Consider the following 18,288-nt stretch of genomic DNA (forward strand, 5'->3'; position numbering starts at 1 on the left):
TCAGGACAAGTGTTGAAACCACAGAAGCATGGTGCAGTTAAAAGGGGAGGCTACCAGTAAAGCATCAAAACTACTGGTGCACTAAGCACTAAAGAATATACAGGGGAAAAAATGAGGTCAGTGACTGAAAGCACTCTCCGAAGGACAACTAACATGAACTGACACTTGCACTATTTTCTTTGCCTCAGAGGAGCATGATGAACTCAGAGCTTCAGGTTTTCAAATAAAAACAACAGAAATTACTGCCATGATGATCCATTCTGAGGCCTCATGAAAAAAAAAAAAAAAATCAGTTAGAGAAACTGAGGAACTGACATGGATGTAGATCCATCAGGGAGCTCCTTAGATCATGGGCCAGGAACCTTTTCAAGCCGCAGGCCAGAACAACCCGGCTCGTTTTGCACGAGCCAGGTGGTTTCACCAAAGTGCTGGCAGCAAGGGGGACTGGCCTGTACTCGCACCAGGGCCAGGCAGGGGGAACTGTGTTGCTGCTATGATTTCCCATCCCCCAGTTCCCCAGTTGGGGTGCGAATACAGCTTCCAGTCAGAGGGGAGCTGTGCTGGGGCCGGACAGCTGGGAACTGACCCTACGCTGCTGCTGCTGCATTCTCCTTGCCCCTTCTCCTCCCAAATGTAGCATGGGTGCAGATGGAAGCTGCCTGGCCCTGGCACAGTTCCTCACTGACTGGGAGCTGTACCCATGCTCCAGCCAGGGAGCTTAGGTGGGGAGAAGCAGAAGGGATACAGGCATAACTTTCAGTTGCCCAGCCCCAGCATGGGTAGAGGCAAAGCCTTCCAGCTTTATAGGCCAGATAGAGCAGTTCCACAAGTCAAATCTGGTCCATAGACTATATTGCCAACTTGTGCCTAGATGACTTCAGTGAAAAATAAAGTGGAGTCTTCTAAAGGGTACAGAGACATTAGTAACTGGTCATAAAACAAAGCTGGCTTGTCAGTGCGTTGAATGAGATAACAAGGCTAAAAAGCTAGGGAATTGCAGCCTCTCTTGAACTAGGGAGATGAAACTCAAAAGCAGAATCCAGTTAACAGGATTCATTTTCTGTAAAAAATATAGAAAGAAAGAAAATGTTCACTGTGCTGGCAGGCAGATCTGTATTGCATTTGCCTTCTTGCAGCAGAGGTTTAACTTTTTTTGTAAATGGCAGTGAATGTACAATTTAAGCTACAATACAGTTATCACTTGTGTTACTAGAAGTTTTCCATAAAAATAATTTTTGATGTAAGCAGTTTATATGGCCTGTAAGGAGTTGTGTAGACAAATCTTTCTATGCAATTTGTATTGTGTAATTTACTTTGTCTATAATTCTACTTCTTTTAAGTACATATCAACATTAATGAAAATGTCAAAGAATAACTGCAAACATGTGATGGAATCAATTGAGTGGAGTGCTGAACTTCCTCTGGAGAATGCCAAATAGGTTAGATTAAATCTAGACAGCTAAAATGTCATTTTGGGTAGTCTTACGAATTTTCCTCAATTTTTCTGTGTCCAATAAACTGAAATGTGTGCCAAGTATAATTTCAGACAGGCCATAGCCCAAATCAGTAAACTGTGTTCTACTATGTAGAATGTTGGTTTAGAATTTAGAGTACGCCTACACCAATATTTAGGATCAGCGATGAGGTTATCCTCAAGCAATATTAACAGTTCTTCCCCCAGGGTTACCATACCTCGTGGGCTGTACTTAAACTGGCATGCTTGTTTTTTGAGCCTTCCACTAAGATGAATCCCAGGTTACGTTGTGGAGCCCCAAAAGTGATGAATCTGCAGATTACCTGTCGCTCCTTTTGGGCGGTAGAGAGAGGAAGTGGAATACAAACAACCTAGAGGACAGGAACAGGGAATTGTAGGACTATTGCCAACAGACTTACTATGCTTGTAATCAGCAGCATATAGGTAAAGTTCCAAACACGCTGCAAAAAGAAAAAGGTACAAGGGAGCAGAGGCAGGATTGAAGTTTAGCAGAGATTCCAGGGTGAGGCTAGATCCAAGGGATATACACTACAGGTATTTGGGAGGCAAGGGCTCGAGAGCAACCTCTTAAAGTTAATTTTCAGTGTGGCCACAGCTTTCATTACCCTGATATTCAAATAGGCTTCTGGGGAAGGGCAGAAAAAACCCTCTATTTTTACAAAAGATTTCTTCATGTGAACAGAAACTTCTGCAGTAACAAAAATCTGAAAACATCTTTCAGGTGTTTATGGAAATACAGAATAAAACTCATTAAAAAAATAGGATTGTGAAGCAAACTGAAGGTTTCACTACCATATCCAATGCAATCTATAGTATAGTAAGTAGCAGTTAATACCAGGACATCCTTAACAAAAAGGCTAAGACATAAATGGACATGAAAACTGGACTGAACTGCACCTAGAGGAGGTTGTTTCATAGTATGCATAACTAAAAGAAATAAGCCTATGTCAGAAAAACGGAACTACTGCTGCCAGACCTATTTTGGGCACAAACAGTAAACTTATTCTCTCAGGCTGTCTTTTACAACACCTGTCAAAACTTCTAAGTTTGCTGAAGCATAACAAGGGTAGGTAAGAGAAAAGCAGAATTAAAAATACTACATTTCTGGCTAAAGGTTTTGCATTCTAATTTTAGAACTACAGATGTTTTACTACAGTATTAAATATACCCAATTCATATTTGACTTACCAAAATGACTTCTTGCAGAACTAATCTTTTATTATTAATGAGAAAACATAATTCAGAACTAGTTTGTTATGGTATAACCACTCATTTTTATAATCTATTCTTCATTAAATTCTTTAATTAGACTCAATATACAGCTGCACCACACAGAAAAGAAGGATAAGTACTTTTTACATAAGTGAGCTGTACTTGTCAAATTATTTTTATCCTGTAAAAGATGAAGAGCTAGAATGTTTTGTTTTATGTGATAAGTAAAAATAAAAGTTTTTAGTTGCGTTTGAGAGTTTCTTTGTAGGGGGATGACTGGATTATTCTCTGTCATCTTGAGCTCATTTATGGGTACAATGTAATCCTTCTAAGGACAACTTCATTCACACAGGGCTATTCTGGCCAGGCATAACTTTAATTTCAGAGACTTAAGCAACTGTAAGAAAGCTTCTGTTACAGAAAAGGAAACAAATTATTAGAAACATTTGTGTAGTTCTTCATTTGACTTTTCCTCTTTGATAATCCTTTGAGTATGATCTAGCAAGTGCTGTGTCAACCCATTTGTTAAAAGTCCTATTCCTTCAATTAAGAAACACAGGTCTGCAAGACCTACAAGTAACACCTATAAATTCAGAGTTTTGTTTTGTTTTTTTTAAATCACCTTCTTCTTGACAACTGTTTGCCAGCTGTTTGAAGAGAGAAGGGAGCCAAGGGCTGAGGCCAGCAACAGATGGCAAGGAAAGAAAAAAAAACCCTAGCAGCTGTCTCAAGCTTAGTGAGGCTGCTGGTTGAGTTTGGAACTGAAATCTTTAAACAACTGGCAGAGAATTTCTAAATCTTAACATGCTATCTGGGAAAATTCTCTTTAGAACAAATGTTCTTTGGAAATGGAAATGAAGGACATCCTACAGCACTGAGCCTGTACACAACAGATGCACGAAGCCAACATAAGCTTGTCAGAAAGTCTGCAGTTGAATCTTTTGTATATAGGTACGAGTAGGCAGAACAATGACATTAACAAGCAAAAAAAAAATGCAACTGTTTAAAACACTCTCCATCCTCTAGCCTGTGAAGGGAGATAAAAAACACATGATAATTCTCTCCCCTCTCCTAAATCCACCAATACACTAAAAACCACGTGACTTTTGGATCAGCTTTAACAGGTCACATAACTGCCCTGCTGTCCTTATTTCACCATGGCATCTTGGGATGCTTCAGAATTTAAACTGCCACTGACCAATTCCCTAGCAACTCCAAATAGCAATTTATAGCAGGATTTTTGTGATAAAAAACAGTGCTTCTTGGATTAGTATTGATTCCATATTGGACCGCTAAAAGAAAAGCTTCAGGGCCTGTGAAAAAGCACTGACTGCTGTCATCTGCTCCCAAAATCCCTGCCAAAGACTATTCCAAGGGAATTCTGATGTGGGGGCTTTTGGGAAAACGCACTTTTGGAGCTGCATTCACTACCCTTCCCTATCATTCTGCCAGGACCTGTTTCAGCTTCCCTGTACTCTAAGACTGAGAAACAATGTTTTTTTTGTTCAAACACTACACTAGATACAGGATACCTGGATTCAATACCTTGCTCTGTTACAGACTTCCAGTGTGACATCTGGACAAACCATCTAACATTAGTGTTTTCCCTTCAAAATTAAATACCATTCCGTATTTCATAGTGGTGTTTTCATAGTGTGTTAATGTTTATAAGGTAAATCAGATATTCCAATGGGTGCCATAATTTTGAATAAATCTCAGAAGCTGAAGGAAGAGAACAAAATTTGTATGAAAAGGGCTTATTTACCAACAGTAGCTATTCTTCTCCAAAGGCCAGGTCCAGTTCCCTTCACAGTAAGGGAAAGAACTGTCACTGTTTTTAATGACCTGGATTTAATTCACAACTATGAAAAGTTTTTCAACAATAATTGGTTACTGAAGGGCACATACAATTCCTCAAACCTATATTCTTGCCATATGAGATTTACTTTCAATAGAAATAAAAAGTTTAAAATAACATGTTACTGATGGCAAAACAGTACAGTTTGAGAAGTCCATTAAAATCCAATCTTCTTCAGTTCCCTCCTCTTAAAAATATTAATTTTAGTACAGTCCACTGCAACCACCAGAAATACCAAACTCTTACTCCTATTTTTATACTACTGATAATACACTGTCTTAACTCACAAATAGTTTATTCCATTACCATATTCCATTCTTTGCCTTCAGGGAGATGCTACAATTCAGCTTTAGGAGCACTTCTCTAGTTTTCAGGCATAACAATTCTAAGAGACAAGAAAGTATTAACATCCCTGCACACTGAATCGGCCAACTCCTCCAAAGCCTAAACATTTTTAGAACTGGACTTTAAAAGGAAAAATAAAGAAATAGAAGCCCAACTCTGAGCAATTTAATTCTTTATATCAGAAATTGGCAACCTACGGCCTGCAGACCAGATCCAGTCTGTAGAGTCTTTGGATCCAGCCTGCAGAGCTGGCTGGGAGAAGTGAACACTTTTCTGCAACTAGGGGACAGGAGCCTCAGTGGAAGGGTAGCTCTCCCTGTGCTGTGCTGCAGTTGGGCAGCAAGAAGTGGCAGAGGCACCTGGGTCTTAGTACCTACCTACCTCAGTCCCAAGCTGGGTCATTCAACACCTCTGTTGTAGACTGTTTTGATAATACCAGGTTTAAAGGTCCACATTCCATACATCTTAAAAACAAACAAACGAGCAAAATCCAGAAACCTTCATACATACACTCAGAAACAATTCAAGTATTTGTTAAATTCCAGGTCAGTGTCAGTAGTGATTAACCAGTGCTTCAGACATTTGGAAAAACAGATATTATGAAAAAACTCATATGAAAAAATGGTTGAATTATGCAAATTTATTTCCAGTGAAACCAAATTTTACTACTGCTGTGATCACAGAATGTCTTCACATTTGATGCAAATATGAGAGATCAATTACAAAGTCACTCAGTGGCACTATCTTTGACAAAAAAAAATAGTTATATTAAGTAAAACAGGTTATACGCGTAACTTTAATAAGCTCCAACTGCACTGCAGTTGCAAGAATTTGAACGTGAAGTGCCACATTAATGATCAATCTTTTGGACAAATCTGGCGGGTTACAAGCTTAAGACATTACAAGTAACAGAAATAGTCTACTGCAGAGAATGGGTGCAATGTTTTTTCCCCCGACTTTCAGTTTGAAAATTTTAGCTATTACCATAAACCTAAACATAGTTTAGAAAGTCTTACATTCTCTTTCTAAACTAAAATATATACTATATATAGCATTTTTCTATATAATATTCTTATATATAATCATTTTCACATTGTAATTAAACAGGAAAGATTTACATTTTTAGCTTGATGGGCCAAAATCTCATTTCAGATACTTATTTTATTGTGTTCCTGAAGTGCTGTGGACTGAGGGAGGGGAATCATGATCAGACAAGAAGGAAGCGGCGGCTGCTTCAGGGAGGACAGGTGCAAGTACATGACGGCATACAGGGCATGTTCCCGACTAGAGAAGACAAAAAGAAACAGATTAATAGAATAGCACGTGTGTGACTGCATGCTCATAGGTAATGTTTCTAGAATAGGATCTTACATTGTAATACAGAATTACTTCAGATTTGGATAGAGGGGCTGGATGGAACAATAACAATAGCAATAGGTTAGTTAATACTGTCAGTTAAAATGAAAGTACTGTTTTACTTCCAGGGGAGCACCACCCTTAAAATCAGGCAAAAATAGATGTGACATTTAGATTACAGCCTTCTGTCAGTGGTATATATTATAAGAAACCCTGGTTTGAGGGATTCACTGTTAAGGCCCATGTGCTGTTTCTTGCTGTATAACTAGGTCAAGAAGTGCAGATAATTTGTGCTTGCTCCATCTTCCTACGCCAGTTCTTCAACAGCATGTAGGATTTGGTGATAAAGCATAGTTTAAACAGATTATTAGTTGCTGAAATAGGAATCTTAGAAATTGTGTCAAATTGCATCCTAACATGACTGCAAAAAACACTAATAGGAAGTTATTGGGTTAAAATCACCAGCAAATTAAAACCAAGAATATTTGCGAGCTGTCTACCATTAGCTAAAGATACACACCAAGATTAAAGACAAGAAGAACTATCCAGAAATATGAAAACTTGAACTGGGACAAACAATTTTCATTAATAACACAAAAGGCATTTAACACTGTATTAGAATCCTCTACAAATAGGTTTAGTCTAAAATAGATGAATAAAGGTGGGGACTGGGCATGTGTACACGAGACGCCTAATGCACATTAGATTATTTTACTGTGCATTAGTGGGCAAAACTCATCCTATTGCATAGCAGATGTAGTCTAAAGCACATTAACATCACAAAAAAGCACTCATCTGTGCTAATGGGCAGTAGTGTCAATTCCAGCACATTAAGTTAGTACTGGTCATTACAAGTACTAAAATTAATGCACATTAATGAACATGTTAATGTGCCCACTATTACTAAAACAGAGTGGACCAATTGTGGCTTGCAAGTTTAAATGTTGCTCCTGAAGAAAGTCATTTTATGATGAATTATTATTTGAGCAGGTGCACTGTGCACATATCACTGATTCTGGGGCATGCACATCTCAAAAGGTGTTGTATCATATGACTTTCAGTCTCATTACATTTTTGGTTTGTAGCGAGAAACTTTAGGAAGTTTGGCCACTCCTAATTTAGAATTTGTCATAATGGGCCCCTAACCTTGACTGGGGCTTCTGGGGCTGTACAGACTTAGGGATTATATCAGACTGAACAGTTAGTTTTTACTTGATTATGGAATGATTGTTTGGCATGCCTAAGACAAGGAACCACAAGATCAGAATGATTTTGAACTGGTTAATTCATCTGACAATAATGAATAGCTATAAGGAGTCTAAGTTTTCAATTTTCCTTAATATTATACAGTAGTAAAAAGAACACAGAACTTAGAGCTGGTATTAGGTGGTCTTATCCAAATCTCTAATATTGCTGGAATATTCCAGCAATTCACAACTGCTTCATTTAGTCGCTCATAATCAATGAAGCATTTAAAGCCTACCCCCCTTTGGAGACAATTCTATAAACTAGCAGAACTCAGTTAAGTTTTTTTGTACAGTAACACTACTACTTCTGGTTAAATTGCTCTAAAATACCTTAATTTTTCACCTTTAGCGATGTAGCCCTCATTAAATAGTTATATGGGCCTTTACTCTTCTTCTTGCTAGACAAGTTAAAAAGACAAGGGCTAAGTGCAGACATTTGGGGAGGTTAGCGGGAGGTTAGATTGGGTTAAAAATGGCCACCTGATCTAACTTATTTCACCCAGGTGTGGACTTTACACTTAGACCTGGTCCCAGCGATTGGAAATCAATCTAAACCCTTAATAGTACTGAAGTTCCGCACACATAAACAGATCCAAAAATGGCAGAACCTAGTCTACAGCAGACTTGGATCAGTGTACACTCAAACTGAATTAAGTTAGACTGGTGCACTGAACTTCAGTACAGTCACCTGCACAGCCCAAAGCTGGGAAAGCCAGGCTGCTGACTCCAGTACCAGGGTTGTACTTTTTGTGCACCTGCCACTGAACTATTTTTAGTACCTCAGCCCCTTGCCACCTCCACCTCCTCCTCCTCCCTCCCCACTCCTGCAGACCAGCCAGCCCCCTTGCTTCAACCCCCCACCCCACAAGCTGCTCCAGGTGCCAGAATTCATCCCTGCTAGGAGTCAAGGAAGTAATCATCGGTTGGGGGAGGAAGGGATGCAGTTGTACGTTAAGCCTGCTTGCCCCCCCAACCTCCCCAAGCCTCCCTGAATGTCTTCACTTAGTCGAAGTCTGAACAAGTTTAAGACTACTATATCAAATCAGTAAGAATTTTGTCTTATCTAATCAATTTACTTTTTTTTGGTTTGAGTGTTTTTTTCTAGTAACGGGGAGCCCAAACAAGAGCACGGTACTCTAAGGGTTAGTCTTTCCATCTCTTAGCCAGTCCAGAACTAGGGCTCTGCACAGAAACTGTGCCTCTTTAGTTGTTTATTTTATCTGTAGATCTTTAATATATCTAATGGTCAAGACCAGCTGGTTGTGGCTCCTATATTATGACTGCACCCTTTATAAGCAGTTTTTTCCCCCTCCCTCACAACTAACAAATTTAGTTCCTAAAGCAGTAGTCTCTAACCTTTAAGTAGATCACCTTTGGCATTTAAAAGCAACCCAAGATCTACCATGTACTACTGCCCCTGCCCAGCAAGTAAGTCTGTGGGGAGGGAAAGGGGGGCAGATCAAGGGAGAAGAAGAAAAAATTATCTGGGGGTGCGCCTCCTAGCATGTAAATCCCACCTGGCCAGGGCCCCACTCAACTTATCCCTATTTCTGCCTCTGCGGCACTTTCCCTCATTGTGGGGACTTTGATTTAGCCCCCTCCATTTCCCTCCCCCATGGACTGACCTGCTGGGCTGGGGCACATGCGTGCATGCACGCAGGCATTCAGTCACCCACCCCAGCCTCAGATTGAGTCCAAAAGGCTCTGAGATCTACTGCAAGAGGCTCTGAGATCTACCGGTGGATCAAGAACCACTGGCTGGTGACCACTGTCCTAAAGTGTTAAACTTGAATATAAATAAGTATAATGCAGTAATTAATAACAATAAATTACAACAGATATTATAAAAATAAATATTAATATCCAATAATATACATACTAACATTACTTTAATATTTTAGGATACCTAATGGTCAAGACCAGTCAGTTGCAGTTCTTGTATTATGACTCCTGTACACTCAGAGATTTCTCCCTCACCACCAATTTAGTTCCTAAAGCATTAAAATAGCTAAATTAACTGTTTAATAAAAATGGAATCATAAGTTTGCAAAAAGTTACACAGAAAAGCACAAAAACAACCAAAGGAGCACGTACCTTCTGTAACCACAAAGTTACACAGGGTTTGTGAAAGAAATGGTGACAGGGCAGCTCCGTTATTATTTCATCTTTTACGTATTCACTGCAACAGATAGCACAACATTGTTCCTGACCTACAGCTTAGAAGAAAAAAAAAACATTTTAACATTTAATTTAAACTGAACCCAAAGCAAAATATAATTAGAAGACATCACAACAGCTAATCATAATACAATGAATATTACAGAGTAAGCATGTCACCGTTTCCAAAGTGATCTCAATTTGTGTTCCTAGTGAATTTACTACACAGTACTTTAGTCTAATTTTCTTAAATATTTCACATACACTGTTATGCAATGTTATGACTGGGCTCTAACATATTATAAAAATGAATTTTTAGTTAGTTCTACCATACCATTATGATCTTCTGTAATAACGGTTTGTGGCAGACAGTCTATGCTTTCTTTACTGGCTGGTGGATGAGCCTGCTCCACATCAACTGCAAGAGATTCCAAATGTGCCAGAGCAGTCTAAAATGGAAGTTAAGGGGGAAGGAAAGTTCAATTTTCCTTACTCAGAAAGGGTACACACTTCACATTTAACACGACAAAAAACAACATAGAACAAAAAACTTCCTTAAAATATTACGTTTTTAAATGAATGCTTTGTACAAGATATTCAGACCAATATTACCATTTTTTTCCAGTGTCAGATGACACAAAAAGGTAATACAATCTCTTTATATACACATTTGGTTTCAAGCATCAGTTAGGTCATTAGCTAAGAGTTATTGTCTCAAACTACTCCCAAATGAATATCTGCACAGAGCACAAAATGACATTCAGTCATGACTGACCATTTTCTTGATAACACTGCTATCATCACTCATCACCTCCTAAAAGCAGTACCTGTGGTCTCATGTTAACAGATTTCCTAGTTTTGACTCCAATATTTCCTAAAAAATATAGACTGGTAATATTTCTGGAAATAAAAAGGGTTTGACTACATATCATATTGACTGCATTCACTGTCAATAAATGAGATGTAGATGAAAAATCTAAGACCTATGTAATAAAGGAGGTGGTGATAATTTGGTAGGCACAACTTGTTTTTGACTCATTAAACCAACATATAATGCAGACAGGAAATGCACTGTACTCTTACAAGAGCTAAGCATTGGTTGAGACTTAAAACTAAGAACTCAATTCGTCTAAGGTCATTAAAAATCTATTAGCATTTTTCATAAAAATAAGGTGCTGGTGCGATTACACAGATGATTAGGGTCTATCTAGCTAAAATCCAAATTTCAGATTCAGTTGGATAAAGTATTTTTAATTCTCCATTTACCTGAACTTACGTAGCATAACATTAAAACAGATAACATGCTCCATCTTAAGTGGAAGCTGCATTTTAGTGAACAGTGAAGCAGTCCTTCGGTAACCTTTACTTAACGTTAAGGGATTGTGAAAGACATGCAAATCAACAGTCTCTAAAGAAATAAGTATTTTTTAGAAGAAAGATACTGTGGAAATGTAGCAGTTTATTATTTTCCTATTGTCCAAACTACAAGAACATCTTCACCACAGGACCGAAGAACTGTTGCAGCAAATATTTCAGTATTACACAGAATGGATTACTTGACTGTTAAATAAATAACTAGTCTATAATGAATCAAAAAAAGCAAAAAATGATGGAATAATGGGTCACACAAAACCCTCAAACAAGCAATCATATTTTGAAGTCAGAGGATCATATCCACTGAAGCACCTGAATTCTGCTTGGCAGTGAATTAAAACCACCTTAAAGTATGTGAAAGTATTGTGTTGTTTATGGTGAATTACCACTGACCCCGGGAAGCTATTTTGGCAGCTGGGAGTATGTTCTTTGTGCTGTAAGCCACTCTGAGCCTTTTGGACAGAGCAGAATATAAATCAAAAACAAGCAAACAGGAATGGAAGTGAAGGAGTTCATCAGCTGCACACGCATCAGTGGGAGCTGTCCAGGTAGCTGGTATGGCTCAAGACTAACATGACGTGGACACACAGACATAATAGCATTTCAGCTGTTTTACAGACTGATGCACCAAATTCCAAAACATCAAGGGTCATGTGGTACCAGATTCTCTCTCATTAGAAAGCATATAATACATGTTAATACACAAACATTACATAACGTATGTCTACTTCTGCATGCACAATATGCCTAACAAATTCAAAAGCAAAGGAACCAGAACAACTAAGACCAACCTATGATTTATCTCCTTGACCCATTCCCCCACAGATGGACTTCATTAGTAAAAAACAATTCATCTCGGCTACTTACAGATGTTAAACCCCCCACCCAGAAGATGGCACTTTACTTTAAACTCAGTGCCCTTCTGCGCTGAGCCCAGCACGTGCCCAAAAGAGGCATTGCATTAGTTAGACCTGGCTCCACAGCATCTGTGTATATCAAGCGGTTTAGTGTGGCCTTAGTGGGGCTTTTGCCTAAAACCTGATTGAATCAGCTATTAGATAAAAGCATCCAAAAGCCCCACTAAAGCACTTGATCAATACAGGTGCTGTGGAGCTGGGTCAAACTAACATGCTGCTTCTTCCAATAAAGCTATTTGTTTCTAACATTCGTAAGCAGCCATAATGACCAGGGAAATAAGCTCAGCTACTTCTTAATTTATTTCACTTTTTAAAAGAGCATACTAAAATTATACTTCAGGTATAAGGAGCCCAAATTTGAATGTACAGTTTGTCCCAGTTATGACAAAAATTTGAATTAGTGTGAAATACTATTGAATACTTGTCAACTCCAGTCCCCACTCTATCAAATAACTAGTCTGCAATAACACATTATTTTAATAAGTTTGAAAATCCAGTAAAACCAGAAGAGAGGTTTTAGAATTACAGGTTAAGATGCAAATTCAGTTCTTTAAAAATCTAGAACGCTTCAGCAGATAGGTACTGAAATATATATCAGTATCTATTGTCCTCCAAAGTGCATACAATTCAGCACAAGAAACTAAGGTGTAATAAGGAACTTGCCATGAAATAAACTTGAATTAGGAATGATAAGAAATAGATGATGAGGAGAATTTAGTCTCACAAAGTAAAAGAAACAATTAGAAATGCAATATATGTATGTCACAGACAAATCTTTAAGATTGTAAAAGACCACAATAAGCAATTAGTTTATTTCTGTTTTAACGGGCACAAAACACCTTAAATAACAGGACATCGTAATATTCCCCCTCTGATACGAAGTTCTACAGCGGTCAGTAACAGATGCAAGACAAAAGAGAAAAGTAGCCAATACACAAAGCTAGTGGATTAACAAGCTGCTCATTTGAATATTTTGGAGGCCCCCTCAATCTTTAAACAGTGAGACCAAGAGAAAGACAGTTTACAGATATTTAATTCAAGGGTCCTGTTTACTGTAAATCAGGATGCATCATAGCTCATTCCTGAACTAGCTTTAAACTAGTTAGCTCGGGTGCTGATAGCTGTGCTGTGGAAGTACAGATCTCAGCATGGGTGAACCCCTCAAATGTTTACCTAGCTTCTTGTGTGAGTTTTGTAGCTTGTGCTGCGTTCCAGGCTGCAACACCCATCCTTACCAGTTCGCTAGTTTAAACCCAGCTTGGGGATACCTACGAGAGCTGGAACTTCCAACTCCAAGACCAATCTCCTTTCTAAGGCCAAACAACGAAGTAGTCAAAAGAAGCGTCTAAGATTCTGAGTTGAATTTAGAAGCGCATGTTATTAAAAAAAGAAGTTACAGAAAATATTTGTAACTCAACATCAGGCTTCTACTTTTTGCTTAGAATTATACATTCCTTTATTTTATTTTTGTTTTTTCTGCACCTCCTGTCCATTGATTTCCAGTCAGATGTTTTAGCTCTTTCCATCCAGGTCTCATATCAACCTTCTTAAAACTGACACCATGGATTGAACTGGGGCAGCTGAAATAAGAAGCTGCTACAACTTGAGCTGAAGAGACATGGGAGGCTGTAAATTATTAATAACTGTTGATGAGTAGAGGGGAACTTGAAACAGACTCACTAGTGCATTACACAGGTAACACAATCTATTCTATACCCTGATATTAACAGATGGTGATGCCAACATTTATAATATACAGTTTAATTGAAAAAGAATGTAAATGAACAGAAATAATGTGTTAAAGGTTAGTAAGTTTGCTGAACACAGGGCAAGAGTTTTCTTTGACATCACTGTATGTTTCTTGAATCTATTAATAAACAATTAGCTAGCCATTTTTCTCCCCCTAATTGTTAACAGTTAACTGTGACAGCTCAACCTCTCTCTTTCCTAGAGGAAGTTAAACCTGGATTTCTTACTTTCCCATCCCTTTCAAGTGTTTCATGGCTACAGTAAATTGGTTCTGCTGAGTAAAGAAATTTTCTAAATAATTTCTGAGCTACAGACTTAGATAAAAGTAATATTGTCACGGTTGAAAAGTGTCTGGTTAATGAATTTGCTAGTTCAGATAAAGAAATTTTGGGAGGGTTGAGAAAAAGGGGGTGAAATAAATTAGTAACTTGGGAAGAATAAATCATAGTTACAGGAAAGACAGGTTTTTATTATGGAATTCAAATCAGTTACTGAAGCAACAAAACAGTGCATGGCATTTCTAGTCAGTGGTTATACTTCTAAAACACCATTAACCTCAGATGAAAAATGTTACCATTTGTGAAACACCTGGACTCACCATCATATACCTCATAGAAGTAGCCAGTCTGTCTGCTTTCTAAAGTACAGAATAAAATGTCATTTTAAGAATATTTCCTACATTCTGGATGCTGACCTAGGGGGACCAGAAGTCCAACCCAGGAACTAGATAATCAGGAAATACTGACATGTGAAAGTGAAAAGTATATTCATGGAAGTGGTTTATTATCTGAATTTGAAAAAAACTCACATTAATGGAGGGGAGTGTCAAATTTTTAACTGTAGGCATCCCAGAACAGACCAGGCCAAAAGTCTTTCCCTTGCTTCCTCCCCCCAGAAAAAATGCAGAGCTCGGACATCTGAGTAAGCATTGTAACCATGGCACTAAAGAGGAAAAGACTTTTTACATCATGCCTGTGTTTTGAGACATTTACTTCATTCTCTAACCCAGTGATTTTTTTTGTCTTGCTTGGCAGTCATTTTAGTTTATCTAGTTGCATGTTAAGTGATTTTAAGGCTACATCTACAACGGCAAAAAAACAAGATGAAGTTTTATTTAAAGCTTCCTTTAAAAGCAGTCCTTGAAACAGATTTCTAGCTTGTGTATTTTGCCAGGATGAAATTGGGCTGCACTTTGTTCTGGTTTAGGTAGCTTGCACTCGCAATTTTTGTAAGAAATTCATCTAGTAGAACCCAGTTTTAAGAGAACATGGAACATAGCTTCTAACTCTTCCTAAATCAGACTGTTGGAAGGCAGCATCCTAGATAATCTGAAAGGGCAGAAAAATTTTAGGGGCCCTGGCAGACATTAGATGTATGGTGCAGTAAATGTTTTAATCATGCCATAAATTGTAACATGCTACATACAATTTATGGTGTGATAATACAGTAAACAAACCACAAAGATACTGCATATTATATGCATCTACTTTACATCATGCCTTAAAATTGACTGTGTGGCATGGATGTTCATGATCAATCCTGATGCTTAGCTGTGTACTAGGACTGGACATGGGGGCAGTCTTGGGGCCTGGGGCACAGCTGTCCCCTGTCTGATCAGGGGAACAGCTGCAGATCAGGGGGCACGGTGAGCCCAACATCAGACAGTCTCTTACCAGTGCCAGCTCATGGCACCTGCTGCATGTCCACTTTTTAAAAGGTGTGGAAAACCGTAAGCCCAACAGGAGGAAGAGGCTGTCTGATGTTGGACTTAGTCCTCCGCACCATTAAAAAGTAGAATGCGGCTGAAGTTCACATACCTACTTTTTAAAGTTCTCCAGGCACTATGAGTCCAACATCACACAGCTTCTCCTTAGTGTCAGGCTCACAGTATCCCACATCTTTAGAATGGGCATGCAGCTAGAAGCCCAGCTGCATGGCTAGGCACCCATGGGAACTGCCTGCAGAATCCTCAGCTGCCACTTCACATGCAGTGAGTGCAGCTGGGGAGCAGTGGGGCACCCACACTGCAGCTTCTCACTCTGCTTCAAATAGCCTTGCCCATCAGCTCCTATCAGGGCCATCCCTGGTGGGGGGGAGCAGGGTGAATCAGGGCAATCACCCCAGGCCCTGAGGAACCGGGCAGAGCAGCACAGCAACTCCACGCTGCCACCAGCTTCACATCTGGCCCCTCAGCACCTCCCCACCTCTGAATCCAGTGCATCTGGCTGCTCACCACCCCGCTTCCATCCCACTGCCAAATCTGCTGCCAGCTTCCTTGCATCCGGGGGTGGGGCCCTGCACCCTGCTCAGGTCATCTCTGGCTCCTGTGCAGGCTTCAAGACAAGGCAGGAAACCTGTTGGTGTTGGGGAGCTCTGCAGGCTCTTGAAGCGGGGCACTCCATATGCTGGCAGTTGTACAAATGGGATTTAGGGAATTTTATGTGTCGTCCCCCCCAAAAAAATCGCACTGCTTGCTCCACACCTCTGGCATGGCAGGTGGCACCATTTTGGAGAAAGGGCAAAAAATTCTCCAGACGCCAATCATATGACTGCTTTAACAGTCAGCATGGGTTCACCAAGGGCAAGTCAAGCCTGACCAACCTGACTGTCTTCTGTGATGAGATGAATGGCTCTGTGGATGTGGGGACAGCAGTGGATGTAATATACTACTGCCTTTAGCAAGGCTTTTGATACTGTCTCCCACAGCATTTTTGCAAGCAAGCTGAGGAAGTATGGGTTGGATGAATGGGCTGTAAGGTGAATAGATAGCTGGCTGGATTGTCAGGCTCAATGGGTAGTAATCAATGGTTCAAATGTCTAGTTGGCAACTGGTATTAAACAGAGTGCCCCAGGGGGCGGTTTTGTTCAATACTTCATTAACCATTTGGAAGATGGGATGGATTGCACCCTCAGCAAATTCACAGGTGACACCAAGTTGGGAAGACTAGTTGATACACTGAAGGGTAGGGCTAGGATTCAGAGTGACCTAGACAAATTGGAGGATTGGGCTAAAGGAACCTTATAAGGTTCAACAAGGACAAGTTCAAAGTCCTGCGTTTAGGATAGAAGAATTCTGTACACCAGTATAAGCTGGGGGCTGACTGGCTCAGTAGCAGCTCTGCAGAAAAGGAGCTGGGGGTTACAGTGGAAAATAAGATGGATATGAGTAAGCAGTGTGCCCTTATTACCAAGAAGACTAACAATATACTAGGCTGCACCAGTAGGAGCGTTGCCAGCAGATCAAAGGAATTACATATTCTGCTCTATTCTGCACTGGTGAGGCCACATCTGGAATACTGGGTCGAGTTCTGGGCCCCCCACTACAGAAAGGATGTGGACAAGTTAGAAAGAGTCCATTAGAGAGCAATGAAAATGGTTTGGCGGCCAGGACACAAGACTTCTGAAAAGAGGCTGAAGGAACTGGGTTTATTTAGTCTGCAGAAGAGAAGACTGAGGAAGAGAAGACTGAGAGGGGATTTAATAGCAGTCTTCAACTACCTGAAGGATGGGTCCAAAGAGGATGGAGCTGGACTGTTCTCAGTGGTGACAGGACAAGGAACAATGTTCTCAAGTTCTAGCAAGGCTGGATATGAGGAAAAATCCCTCTCACTAGGAGGGTGGTGAAGCACTGGAACAGGTTACCTAGAGACATGGTGGAATCTCCATCCTTGGAGGTTGTTAAGGCCCACCTTGACAAAGTCCTGGCTGGAACGATCTAGCTGAGGATGGTTCCTGCTTTCAGCTGGGGGCTGGACTAGATCAGCATTTCTCAACCTGTGGGACTTGTCATTTTTGTCATCTGCCTGCTTCTGGACCCTCTCCAACTCCTCCACTAAACCAGTGTATATCATAGATAGGAAATGCCCTGTACTCTTACAAGAGCAAAGAGTCAGCTGATACTTAGAACTAAGATCTTGATTCCTCTAAGGTCATTAAAAATCTTTTAAAATTGCAGAGTCCCAAACTGCATGCACTACTCTATATAAGACCTAACAACTGATGAACAAAGAGTCACTATCATCTCTTGTGTCTTGCACTTAATGCTCCTATTGATGGAGCACAAAACCTCATTCACTTTTTGTGAACCTGCATCAACACAGCAGACTCATATTGAGCCTATGAGGCATCAAAACTCCTCCTCGATCCTTCTCTGCAGTGCTGTCATCCAGCCAGTTGGCACCTATTTTATACGTGTTTTTGATTATTCTTCCCAAGGTGTAACACCTTGCATATATCAGCACTGAATTTCACCCCATTAGCTGCAGCCCAGCTTTCCAATCTCTGAAGAGCTTTCTGAATGGCATTCCTGTCCTCCAGTGTGTTTGCAATCCTTCTAAGTCAGGGTGGGCAATTATTTTGTGCAGAGGGCCACTTACTGAGTTTTGCCAAGCCATTGAGGGCCGCATGATAATAGGCAGTCAGGGGCAGATAAATATTAATTCTCTAAATTTTTTAGGGGCCCCACAAGCCAGATAAAAATGGCCTGGTCGGCTGGATTTTGCCCACCCATATTCTAAGTTATGCATCATGTACATATTTGCTTAAAATCTCTATTCCAACATCCAAATCATTAAATAA

At 39.8% G+C, this 18,288-nt stretch overlaps 1 protein-coding gene across 2 annotated transcripts in view; it reads right to left on the bottom strand.

Annotated features, from left to right (window-relative positions):
* Nucleotides 1-5,532: 5,532 nt before the first annotated feature.
* The window catches only part of PJA2 (praja ring finger ubiquitin ligase 2), a 90,770-nt gene continuing 78,014 nt past the window's right edge, over nt 5,533-18,288 (bottom strand). For both annotated transcript variants that reach the window (XM_019517245.1, XM_019517246.1), the window contains exons 7-9: nt 10,005-10,119; nt 9,608-9,729; nt 5,533-6,194 (exon numbers count right to left, since the gene is read on the bottom strand). In XM_019517245.1, the coding sequence (XP_019372790.1) occupies nt 6,072-6,194; nt 9,608-9,729; nt 10,005-10,119 (360 nt within the window). In that variant the 3' untranslated portion in view covers nt 5,533-6,071. The remainder of the gene's footprint in view (nt 6,195-9,607; nt 9,730-10,004; nt 10,120-18,288) is intronic.

The sequence above is a fragment of the Gavialis gangeticus genome, unplaced genomic scaffold (genome assembly GCF_001723915.1).
Source record: "Gavialis gangeticus isolate Ggan-Ray unplaced genomic scaffold, GavGan_comp1, whole genome shotgun sequence".
NCBI lineage: Eukaryota > Metazoa > Chordata > Crocodylia > Gavialidae > Gavialis > Gavialis gangeticus.